The 13,621-nt window shown below is 32.9% G+C and overlaps 1 protein-coding gene across 3 annotated transcripts in view; it reads left to right on the forward strand.

Annotated features, from left to right (window-relative positions):
- Positions 1–13,272, forward strand: part of LOC129224671 (general transcription factor IIH subunit 3-like) — a 61,289-nt gene extending 48,017 nt beyond the window's left edge. For all 3 annotated transcript variants that reach the window (XM_054859214.1, XM_054859215.1, XM_054859216.1), the window contains exons 11-13: positions 2,436–2,571; positions 5,828–5,864; positions 13,072–13,272. In XM_054859214.1, the coding sequence (XP_054715189.1) occupies positions 2,436–2,571; positions 5,828–5,864; positions 13,072–13,147 (249 nt within the window). In that variant the 3' untranslated portion in view covers positions 13,148–13,272. The remainder of the gene's footprint in view (positions 1–2,435; positions 2,572–5,827; positions 5,865–13,071) is intronic.
- Positions 13,273–13,621: the final 349 nt, after the last annotated feature.

The raw sequence follows: 13,621 nt of genomic DNA on the forward strand, positions 1-13,621 counted from the left end.
CGTTTTTACGACTAGTAAATTTTGGTATCTATTACTTTCTTCAAAGATATAAACTGTACCTAAGGAGTTTCTTACTATAAAAAATTTCTTTCTTTTTATAAGATCATTCTTTTGTCTCCCCCCCCCCTTTTTTAAATTCGAACTTGGCATAGAAATTTAAAGAAAGATTTATATAGACGTTAAAGCTTAGTCAAAATATGCAAATTACTCTTGAGGGGCGGCACACTAGGTCTTTGCACACGGGCGGCCGACACCCTGGGATCGGCCCTGGCATTCGGAATAGTTTACCAAAGGCAGCTGTTACTTACAATGTGCAGAATAGCTTTCGTAAGGCTCTTAATCTTCCTGGGCGATTGATAAGTTGATGAGGACCAGTCTAACTGGGTAAAGAGCCTACTGCTCGTTCACAGTGGATGCTACTCGGGGAGGGGAGGGGGGGGTTTGTCACCAACTTCTTTTAAAATTTTCAAAGGGAGTATCAGCAGATCTTGTCCTCAATTACCATGAAAGAACAGGGTTGGCCGGATTGGACCCAATGGTTTTTATTTATTTATTTTTTTCTGAATATACCCATTATTCAGCCCATTTTTGGGGTTTTTTTAAAATTTTCTGAGAAGTTTTTTTTTAAAATAATTAATTAAATTTGTTCTTTACCACAGACAATGGACATACAAAATGAATTTTGAACTTTAATAGTATTTCTTAACTCTTAATGGCATTAAAAAATACTTCAAAGATTTAAAATAAATATATTTAACTTTTTTCTTTAACTGACTCAAACTAACTCTCAACTAACTCAAACTATCTTGACTAAGTCCTGTCACGTCTGATTTTTTCAATATTTATCGATTGTACAGAGGAAACTACTCTAGCTGAAAGGCTTTCACTTGAATTATTTTCTGCAAACCAAGATGTCACAAATCTTGAATAAACAAGGTATTTTTTTTAGAAATTAACAGCTGTTACAAAGGGTCAGACAGAAAGCAGAATAGGATGTACAGTATTTTCATTATCTTACGAAAAAGTTTAGTATTTGTTATTCTGTATACAAAAACAGTCTACGTAAAATTCAAAGAAGTTTCTCGATTAAACTGAAATTCAGTAAAAAAGGATTTAAACTACTTGAGGTTCTACAGTAGTTTTGCATAACAAAATGAAATACAATAAAGTAAAATGCAAAAAATAAAAATGTAGTAATTAAAAACGAATAATAGATTTTATCACTCAAAAAGTAACTTTGCCTTAACTGTTAGTAATCATGGAAACTAAAAAATCTGAAACTTCACCATTCTTGGGTTTTGTAGTCTTTTATACTTTTCTTCAGAAAACGCTGAGTTTTAACTAGTTTTCCAGCTTTTTTTACCCCAAGACAATTTTTGCGCTTTGTCCATATACTTAGGCTACGATAGGCTACAAGTACCCCACATTTTCCCTAAAAAAAGACAAAAAACCCACATTTCTTTTTTAAAAAAACTCAGCTTTAGTTGTTTTTTTTTTTTGGTTTTATTTTTAAAAAACCCTGGATCCATGGGCTTTTGTAAAAAAAACCGGGTTTTTACCAACCCTGTGAAAGAAAATTAGAGGACCAGAGGAAAATCCCTCTCACAGACAAAGGACAAAGAGAACAAATAGAATGCCAGAGTAGCTTCAAACAGGTATAAAACAAATTCATCCTGTAAAAATCAAAATCTGGAAAAAAAGTTTGTATGAGTCTTGTAGATGAAAAATTATTTTGATCTTTTTACAGAAGAATATTTTAAGTAGACTTTCTGAAAGGGAGTAACAGAAAATTCGGAATATTTTAGCATTATCAATACAGCCTTTCTCAGGGACCAGCATAAATGACATCAGAAGCAGGATAACATATGAAATGGACAGCGTAAAATTGGGGCGCCACTGCATTAACAATCTGATCAAAACAATTTTGAGACTGACAGAACATTTTATCAGTCAACAAGTAGGAAAAATGATTAATTTGTAAAATATGATTCCATGTAACAAATCCCCTGAAAAATCAGTTAAAATAAATATGGTCTTGCTATTTATTTTTAAATTACGTCAAATATATATATGTATATATTTTTAAATTGCTCTTTATACTGATAGATTTTGGACTTGTCACCTTTTCTTATTTTAGTTGTTGAGTCAGATTCATTGAATGTATCAAAAATTTGGTGTCTTGGAAATTTTAGAGGTAGCATAACACATGTACAACACTTTTGATGTAAAAGCCAAGTGTTTGTTTTGTTCTTTATTTTTATCTGAAAATTAAAGTTTTTTGTTCCAAATTTTGCTGTTAATAATATTTAACTATTTGTTTCTATAATTTTAAACTCCATTATTCTGTCTGCTACACAGTCTTATCGGGAAAAAGTTAAAACTCTCATGTTTCCATAGTTTTTGTTAGTAAAATTGAAGTATATTTTTTATTCCAGTGGATCTTTTTGCCTGGCACAGAAATCCGCAAACAGATGATTCTTCCTCCTCGGGTTCATGTGGATTATCGAGCAGCATGCTTCTGCCATCGAAATCTCATTGAGATTGGTTATGTTTGTTCAGTTTGTCTTTCCAGTGAGTACTGAAATATGGTTTTCAATTTAACATAGCTGAGTTTGAAAATGCTTGTTATAACATTTCAGCCAGAAAAGTCGGTCCCTTTGTGTGCACCAGTGATTCCCAAAGCGTGTCATGCAGCCAGTGGCGGCTCATACCTTAATTTAGCGGGTGGACTCTCTGCATAAAATTTTCACAATAATATTTATACAGATAAAATGGAGAGAACTGCAGTTAGTAATGCTGAACTTGCAGTTTCTTTATTTCAAACTTCTCTTCTAGCGTCAAAGTTGAAATTGTTTAGAAAAATATCCGCTTGAGCATTTTTTTTTTTTTATAATTTCAAGGTAAACAACCAAAATTTAAGGACACCCACCCCATGCAACTAGTAATAAACAACACACAGCATTAATCAAACTACTACATTACACTTTTGATGCCAACACGATCACGCAGCAGCATTAACTTTCATTTTAGCATGCTTCCTTATATCAAATTACGAAATCGGTAACTATTTTTTTCTGGAAACACAAACAGTTTCCTCAATTGCCAGTGTATTCTTCATATATCAAAATTAGAATTACCTTCAATTTTTACTGTGTGAAACTACATCACAATACCTAGGGGTCACACCACATTCATAGCATTTTTTAAAACATTTAAATAAAATGTGTAATTCCTTGGATCCTGTGTATGCACTTATTTACTAACCAATAATTAATTTTCATATCCTTTAAACAAAAATCAAAACACTGAAAAATACTTCAATTTTTAAAAGTTTAAATTTTGAGATCTTGAGTTCAAATTATGGTTTTCACTATCGCGGATTACGATAGGAGGAATTTCTTTTTTCTACTAATGACTTTTATCGCAACCATAGTTCAAATTCATGACATCAAAATTCAAATGAATGGCAGGGGCTGGATGCTATGTGCTAGATACTATTTTTGCGTAAAAAGGATTGTGCAAAGTTGTGAAGGACGATAATAAATAATTTGATTCCGAGGCACATGGACACCTGCATTATAAGAATAGAAAAATAAAATCAAAGCCAGATTTCATTCAACCATCAAGTGTAAAGCAAATAGCAATTCGTGATTGCTCAAAAACAATACGAAATCGAGAAAAAGCGCACCTAGTGTGAGTGACCTGAATCCAATAACTCTTTAAATAATTAAACTAGAGTGTTGAAACTCTTTTCATAAAAATTGGAACAATCTGAAGTTTTAAAATAAACAATAAAAAATCAATAGTTTGGTCATTTTTGAAGTAATGTGGTCCTACACCTTTAAGGACTGTACCGGCAATGTACCGGATCAAGTTGAAATAATTTAGGTTTGTTCCGCCTTAGAATAATACAGAACAGAAAACACCTAACAATAAGACCTATTATACGATTAATTGCGGCCAAATATCGGAACAAAAAAGAAATTTGAATACATCACCCAATCGAAGTTTTTTGTAAAAGTTTTGGACCAATTCAGAACTTTTATTTGCACCACACTCAAAACCAACTGATCTGTGCTGTATGCTATTCAAAAACAAACTCTTCATTCTGAAATTCCGATAATTCTGCTCATATTAGTTCTGAACAGAAAAATAAATAAATAAAAATATACATGCAATGCGATGTGATACAATCGGGGGGAACCCGTAAAATGGTAAATGCCAGTTCCAGACATTAACAGCCGTTTAAGACTAGAGACAAAAGCGGGACTGAGGAAAATGATAAGAGTACTTTCTTTTATTCAGTGGGCCAGCTGTTTTTTGCCCTTTGGAGAGCTGTTGTTTCGTACAAGTGACGTGTCAAATTCTTCCCAATCTGCTATTGCCTTCTACTGCTATTGGGTAAAGCTATTTTTCCGAGGACTGAGGAGCTGGTGCCCACGCAGCAGAAATCGGAGTGACACGGACTTGCAGTTTTGGTGTCTGGTTGAATCACCGTGATTGATTAAGAGCGGAGGTGTGGCAGGGGCACAATCGGGACATGCCCAAAGAATCATTGTCGGAGCTTGCAAGCGCAAATGCTAATAGATGGAAAACTTCTCATATTTTAGAAGCAATATGCAGGGTACTAGAGATTCAAAATGTGTTTCATGTCCACTATTCATTGTTTTTTTAAAAACTTATTAGCTGAAATACAAAACGTTATTTTTAAATAATCTATTTAATTGTGTACAATTTTTCTGGGTGGGCTTGATCCACCGAGCCCATAGTGACAAGCTGCCCCAGCTCTCTGTGATTAGTTATATTTTTAATTAGAGAAGTTCACCGTCAGTAAATCTTCATTCCAAAGAGGCACCCTAACTCAAAAAAGTCTGGAAACCATCCCCCTTCACTATTATTTCCCAAACCATACCCCAACAGTAGTCTGCAATGAAGAAAAAAACGTCTTGCTCTATGACAAGGCATGATTTATTCAAAGTTCCAAAGCCAGGTATTAATCATAATCCCCTCCCAAACAGAGTATGAGAAAGGGAAAAAAAGTAAAAACCAATGATTTTTGTTACACGGATTTGATTATACAGGGTTTAAGATTCGACACTTTTATTTTATTTTGCATGGATGAGTTTTGATTTTACGCATATGTGATATTGCAAACAGATAACATTTTCCTGTCTTACAAAACCCAAATTCCTGAGATTACAGACAACCCATAATAAACTGCTTTTGGTTGTGATAATAAGTGAGCTTAGGCCACCAGAAACATTTTTTGAGATTGGTTCTAGAGTTATTTCCAGAAGTAAAGTTATTAAACTCAAACAATTCAGAGCCCACTGGGAGAAGAGCTTTCAAAAGTGACAAAGAACAACAAAACCTACGAGGCTACGGACATTGATGTCCATTTTAATAGACTTATCAATTGTTTCACAAAACACCCTATGAAGACTCCAAATGTATTAGATCCTTTTAATTGCATGAACTGTATAACAAATAAGGACTCTACTTATATGTGTTATAATGCCATTTTAATTTTCAGGCTCATTAATGAACACATCTTATGAGATATGTCTTCATATGTCAAATGGTTCTCTATTTGCGCAGTTCTCTAGAGTGCTCCCAAATTTACTGTTGTGTATTTGTCTGTTTAGAAAGTTATTTAATTGCCTTTCAATATTCTAAAATGTTTTTTATATTGCAAGGCAATTGGTTTTTGTAAAATGTTTTAACTTTGGCTGTTTCATTTTTAGCTTATGCTAAACATGTAATAATATTTCTGATTATATTCTGAATTAAAATATTACATTGACAATTTTTATTTATCTTTTTACAGTTTTTTGTACATTCAGTCCAATATGCTCTACTTGCCAGTAAGTATTTTTTCAACTATCACAATATTATGTTCGAAACATAAATCATGATTTAAAATATTTGAAATATTTTCTTCAGTGATTTAGCACTATCGAAGGATTTTTATTCAATTTTTAAAAATATCCTGTACTTTAACTAACATTGAATATTTTCATTCTTCACCTGCTATCAAATTATTGAAAAATATTCAGATCTTGAAATTTAGGAATTTTATTCTAAGTTAAATCATTATTTTGGCGGATTATCTGAACTTTAATTTTTAAAAAAATTAGTACAATAACTGTCGCTTATTAAAATCACATTTGAGGCAGTGAGAAGCAAAGGGATGTAAGTGGACATTTTCAAGTTTTGAGTAAAACGACTTTAAGGATAACATCCTAGGTAGGCTTTTATTGATTCTTTTTTTCTCTAAATCATGATGTACAGCAGCATTTACCAGTGCTACTAGTACTTTCTCTTGCCCCAAGACAGAGAAGGGATTCCCCTACTATTTGTACTGATTATCTCCAAATTTTTAATTTTGCCACTTGCATCCCTTTGCTTCTCACTACCTAAATTGTTCTCAGGACATTTGATTTTGTAAAGCGGCATACCTACATTCAAAGAAATGAAAGATTTTGAAGGTTAAATACTTTAAAAAACAAAAGGAATTACGTCATTTATTTTTGTTTTAAGTACTTCAAAAAACAGTTGTCATTTTAACTAAACATGAGAAGTTTTTTTTTTACACAAGGATCTTAAAATATTGGCGTATTGCAGTTAGATTAACAGAATTAGAGAGTAAAGATTCAGTATTGCTTGAAAGTTTACTAAATGTTTTGTAACATTCAACATTATATTTTATTCTTTGCTCTAAAGTGCATTGTATATCATCAAGCGCTTTTATGACATCCATTGAAGAGACAAATTTGACGCTGAGATTTCCTCATCTTCTGAGACCCAATTCCTTCACTTTTGGGTGCTTTTTCATCAATTTTTTGCGTATTGTATGATGTCCAACATTTTGATTTTATAAAACGGCGATAGTGATTTTATTAAAGGATGGTTTTAACATGTTTTGGCATTGCAATGATTCTGTTTTTCCAGACTTGATTTTAAAAAGCAGCTGATTTTATAATCCAGTGATTTTATTAGTTGCGGGTACTGTATGTTACAATAAATGAATCGATTATTTCAGAAAGGGCATAAGTCTAACTAATGAAACTTTTCAGGAATCAATAAAAAGTGATTGTTTCATTGAAAAATGAACTAAATTCTGCAAAACTTTTTATGACTAATCTAGCCATGAGTAGGATCATTATCTCACCTTAAATTGCGTTTCATTTCATCACTGAAATTGATTGTAAAAATTTTTTTGATTTGGACTTATGCCTTTTCTTCAATAAATATCCTGAAAGACTAATTTAGAGTGATGAAAATGTAAATAAGGTGAAACAGACTTGTTTCAAACTGATTTATGATAATAAAAAATAACATAACAAAGCGACAAAAATAATTAGTGAAGTCCGTATTCATAAATTCATTATCTTATGAAAATGTATTGTGTATTTTCCTCTTTCTCTCATCTTGTTTTAGTAAAATAATGAAGTCTGGTGTAAAAAAATTAAAAATACAAAAACTAACAAATTGATAAAAAGCAAAAGTTTTACGAATTACTTATAAAACTATATTCATATTCATCAAATACATCCTCCGTGGAATTCTTCTATCCTTCTCTTGTCTAGTTTTGTGTACCAAGTTTGATGTACATATTTGTATGACTATGTTCAAAATTGCACTGAATAATCATCTTGATAGTTGTTATAACAACATGAAAATTTTCCCTTTAAACTCAATATTGGCAGAGGTAGTTCAGCCGGCAACATTACTTTGCAATATTCTTTTGAAAATCGTCTGTAAAAAAGCTAGCCTGAAACTGTTCCTTTGATGTTCTATCGAATACATAAATATCATGAATGTTGATAATTGAAAACATTTGTTGCCCAGTAGAATCTTTATCCAAAATCTCAATTTAGGGGATAAGTCCTCTTAGCAGTTACAGGTTTTATTGTAAGTAATCTTACAATCTAGGGCAGTAAAACTTTCGTTTTACTGCCCTAAAATCCCAGTCATGAAGGACAAAACAAATGTCCTCTCAGAGGAAAATCTTTGGCAATCTTGTTAAATTTCTCCAGTGTTATTTCAAGAAAAAGTCTCCTGCAGTGTTGTTCTTATTTTGACCAGCATATATCTCACTGGAAGCATACAGTTTTTTCGCAGTTCCTAGTGTGATTTTAATAAAACCCCTGAGATTTTAGCGCATTCCATTCCGATTCTGTGATTTCGAATTCCCCTTTAACCCCCTGAACTGACAAACCTACCATTGCCGAAATTATGCTAGATCAAAGGAGTTATTTATTTTTACTTCATTACACCAAAAAAATCTAGTTCTTCTATGATCTTGCCCATTGCGTCTTACTATTTCTTCCTTCCCATTTAGTGCTAAAAGGGCATAAGTCCGGGAGTTATGCCCTTTCTGCACTAAACGAAAAACATGACCCTTAAAAAAAGTGCTGTGTTGTACAAAGATTGACTTCCCTGTTACACTAGTCGATGGGTCTACATCAGGGCTCTCCAACCTACGGCTTGCGAACAGATTTTGTTCGATCTGCGGGTGTTCACCCCATGTTTTTTTACTGCACTTTTCATCAACAAGCCTTGTGTGGGAAACACTGGAAAGTAGCTGAAGTAATGAACGTAGTTGTCAAAACAGTTAACTTCATCAGATCAAGTTCCCTCAAACACTTTCAATTCATTTTTTTTTTACCTTAAATCGACAGTATTTACCCAAATGTTCTGTGCCATTGCGAAGTTTGCTGGTTGAGCAGAGGCAAAGTATTGAGGCGGTTTTTTGAACTTCGAGAAGTAATTGACATTTTTATGACTGAGTAGCATCGTCCTGTACTTGAACTTTCTGACAGTGTATTTGTATGGAAATTGGCTTATGTTGTTGTTCTCCCGACTCATATTAATTTTCTGTGTTTGAAACTGCAAGGTGAAAACTCTTCAGTTTGTGACTTATACTACCATGTCAAAGCTTTCAGACAAAAACTCATACTTTTCGAAAAGTATTTGGGATCTACGAAGTTTGACCATTTTGAAACATGTAAGAACTTAAGTGCACTAAGCACTGCTACCTTTTCCAAGGATTACGTTTTGGAAGTCATGTTTCAGCTACGACATGATTTTGAAAACCGCTTTGAAGACTTTGACCGTGCATCAGACGAAATTGAACTCTTTCAAAACCCTTTTAAGTGTGATATTGGCAAGGTGGCTTCTGAAATTCAACTTGAAGTCATCGAGTTAACAAATAACAACTAATGACTTACTCAAGACAGCTTTCCAGGAATGTCACAAGGAAGGTAATCTACCTCCATTTCACAGTTCTCTGCCAGAAAAAGACTTTAAGAACTTAAAAAATCATGCTAGAGCTATGTTTTCTCTTTTTGCATCCACTTGCAAGTGTGAACAGACGTTTTCAAAATTGAAGTACGTTAAATCTAAGTATAGATCTTTTTTATTAGACGAACATTTAAAATCTCTTTTAATGATCGGAACTACGAAGTTTGTCTCTGAATGGACTGAAATTTTAATCGTTAAATAAATGTAATCTCTTCTCATTATTTTTTTAACTTTTTAAAAAATTTTAAATGTTATACACGTGTTGTGTTCTCATTTATTTCCAAGTTTTTAATCATCATTAATGTAATAAAATAAATTTGTAGTACATTGCAATAATTTTGTCTTGTATCACTCACTCATTAGCCTTTTTTTAAAAAAAAACTTCAATTTATTTTGTGACAATGAATGCTTTTTATTTCAGTTTTCTGAACTATTCTAAATTTTATAAGACTTCCTAACGATATATTATTATAGATTTGCGGGCCCTTAAAAAATAACTTAATTTAACTAATAGCAAATTCGTATAAGGAAATATAGCAATTTAGAAGCAAGCCCAGAAATTTTGAAAAACCACCACTGAGCGCTTAACTAAAAAATATATATATTCGCAATGTATGGGTGGAGGGGGGGGGATAGCAGGAAATAGACTATCTGAGCTAAAACTTTGTTGGACTGGCCCACCTAGCCTCCACAAATTTACAATCTGGCCCGCAAGTGAAAAAGTTTGGAGACCCCTGCTCTACATACTAATATGGGAAAACCACAGCTAACTCAATTTTGAAAAAAATGTGACTTATGCCCTTTCTGAAATAATCGATTCAAATGATGAAATATACATAAATAAATCGTCATGCCACCATAAAAAAATTAGCTCAGTTATAGGAGAAAAAAAAACGTTTTAGGACAATCCAATTACATGTATTACATTGGGTCACCTTTTTTCTGTACATGATTGCTGTTGGTAAATATTTGTATAAAGATCACTAGAAACCATTGTAAATTTTTTCACCATTTTGTTAAAACTTCATATTATTACAACATAAGTCTTCCCTTTGGAAAAATAAATCAATTTATTGGTTTTTAATTTTTACATATGTTTAAAAAATCAACGCTCTTTTTTTTTTTTTGAGCAATCACGATTGCTTATTGTTCTCATTTGACTGTTTTGAATTCCTATCATTTTATTTTCCCGCCAGCACCCTCTGCCAGCACCACCGTCGACCGGCTCCTCACGATGCTGCTCCTCTCGCGAAAACCATCTTCAGGTTGGGTCCATATCCTACACATACACACGCCTACACACATACACACTCATGCCTGCGCACAGACACAAACACACACATACACATACACACACTCATGCCTGCACACAAACACATATGCCTACATACACAAACACGAACGCCTACACACACAGCACTGCATACACAACATGCACACATACACACGCACCCACACGCATGCGCCTACACAAACACACACGCGCATTCATACACACACGCTTGTGATTGCAAAAAACATAATTTGAATTCAAGGTGCCAAAAATTCAAATTTATATAATTTTTTTAAATAAATTTTTACATTTGGGGAAACTTGTCTGCAAATTCAGTGAAATTCAACTTCTTGCTTGGAAAGCTTGTTAGTGAATGGAATGAACTTATTGCAATTGATTTATAATCAATTTTAATCAACTTGGATGCATCGGGTGTAAGAAAAATAATGTGCATTATATATCAAACTCAAAATAAATGCTAGCAGTAGAATAGAGAAGCAAAAAGGTTTTTTTTTTCTTTTTATTTTAACTATTCTTCAGTTGGGCAGTATCAGGGTTACATGCTAAATGCACAGTATAGCTTGGCGAGAACCAAAACGGGATTACTTTATTTAGGTGTTATTTAGATATAATACTCTTTTCTGCTGTTCACATTACTACTTAAATACGAGGATAAATCAAAAAGTCTTTGCGCCTATTTTTTATTCGCCAAAAAACAGGTACATACAAGTATTTTCAAATATACATAGTGTACTACGACCCTTAAATTACTTCTCCACATAGTCACCACACCAGTTCAGACATTTGTCCCATTGCAGCTCTAAATTAGACCCTGTGGTAAATTTTTTCCGGCTGCTTGTGGAACCACCGTCAGACCGTGTCATTGGCTTCTTCGTCACATGTGAATCTCTGTCCTGCCAGAAACTTCTTTAGTGGAGCGAAAATGTGAAAATCTGTGGGGAAAGGTCTGTAGGTTCATTTCCCTGTGAATTGCTATGGACTTTTGTCCCTTGCTCTATACAAAACGAATAACACTTCGCTGCTCATAAGCTGTGGACGTCTGAAGAACAACTGTCATCTTGAATGACTGATAGCAGCTCCGCACTTCCGAGCAAAAACCAGATACGGCTGGTACGGTTCAAGAAACTGTCACTTCTAGAAATGTATATGTTTGCTTTGTATTCACAGCTGTATTTTGGCTAAAAAAATAGGTGCAAAGACTTTTTAATTTGCCCTCGTATTAAGACAGAAAACAGTGGAAAATTCAATACTTTATTTTATTGTTAAAGCTATCTAACTTCATTTTATGCAAGGAATTAACTGTTGACTGTTCAACTAATATTATTTATGAAATTTGTTAATAGTAAATATAAAATCATCTCTTTGTTAAAGAGCATCCTGATGCCCCAAGTAAGCTGGATTTCCCGGTATCAAGCTGTCTCTCTCTCTCTCTCTCTCTCTTTTTTTTTTTTTTGAGGGGGGGGAGACAGTTTTAGAAAAAGATTTTTTTTTTTAATCATTGTTTCAAAAATTAAGTTTTTTTTCTTGTGTTTTTATTGAACTATATTTGAAACAATATTAATTTATTTTTCCTGTTGACTGAACATCAGCAGAATAAAACTACTGCTGTGAAACCTCTGCTGTATTAAAAAATTGACAATGTTTTGAGGTTCAAACATGTGTTAAACCTTATTTACACACTTGAGAAAAACTACTGATAAGCAGTGTTGTATTGGGGGGGGGGGGATATTACCAGCCTCTGCAATATTTAGTTTTTTATTTAAAAAATAATGCACGTTTACTCTAAGTTGATTTAAAACTCCATTAATTTTTTTTTTAAATTAAAACTTGCTAAATAATCTTAACTGACTTTTATTGGCCAAACAAAGATCCCTCAACCATTACATTTACCTTTTAAAAAAGGTTTGCCCTCTGAATATATATATATATTATTGCATCAGAGCAATATTAAGATATCTTAGTGTTATTTCTTGGGACTAGATATCTTACTGTTGCTCTGATGCAATGATATATATTGTTTTTCCCCCTCCAATTACACAGCTCTTATGATAAGCAATAACTATGTATCAAATAGTTCAATCTTCTTATGGAGTTGGAGTATGTTCTTCTTTTCAGTATGTGTGCTCTAAGGTGTCTATGGTTTGCATACGCTTTTATGAGTTACTAGATGAGAACTAAAAATTAATTGCATTATTAAATGCTTATCATTTTGAAACCAAACTGCTTGTAATAAACAGTGAAAACCATTCACATTTGATATTGAAAAGCCTACAATTTCTGAAGACGCTTTCAATGTAACAAATGTAAAATTGCACCCACTAGATCCCTGTACTTTTATTCTGATGAAAAAAAATGCTTTATGATAAATTTGTGTACTTTATTACAAGTAACTGAATGATCACTCAAAATATTTTTAAAAATTAGCCTTCTTTTTAAAAGTTGTTAATAAGATTTTTATTATTTCAATTTAGAACTGCCTTTAAACTCGGACCACTCCCGAACATAATCGGCAAGAAAAAGAGAAAACAAGTTCCATTGAGAAATTGATTGTTTTGCTGTTATATGTTGTACATATAAATTTGTCTTTCATAAAAGAGATTTTCTTTTGAAGATTGTAAAAAATCAATGTATTAAAATGAAATGTATTTTTTTAAAGATGCCTTGAAATTAAAATTAGGCTTGATAAAAATCTTGTCTTATCTATCATTTTTCACATTTTGCTGAGCTTTCAAAAATCCAAGGATTTTGAAATCAATTGGGGGAGACCAGGGCTAGTATGCAAAGGGGTAAGTGTGCGAATGTTAAATAATTTTCTCATTTTTGGTTTGACAGCTCTGAGTGAGCTGTCTCGTAACCACGTAGATGCCTTGCTACCGTCAGTGTATTTTCAATGAAATCTGCCAAACCAAACATGTTCCACAAGAGATAGTTGTTTACGCAACAAATGACAGTTTTTTGGATTATTCTATGAAACCATTTTTAAACCAGTGTAACTTGATTTCAGTAGGGCAAGTTGGGGCT

This window comes from Uloborus diversus, chromosome 6 (assembly GCF_026930045.1).
Source record: "Uloborus diversus isolate 005 chromosome 6, Udiv.v.3.1, whole genome shotgun sequence".
Taxonomy (NCBI): domain Eukaryota; kingdom Metazoa; phylum Arthropoda; class Arachnida; order Araneae; family Uloboridae; genus Uloborus; species Uloborus diversus.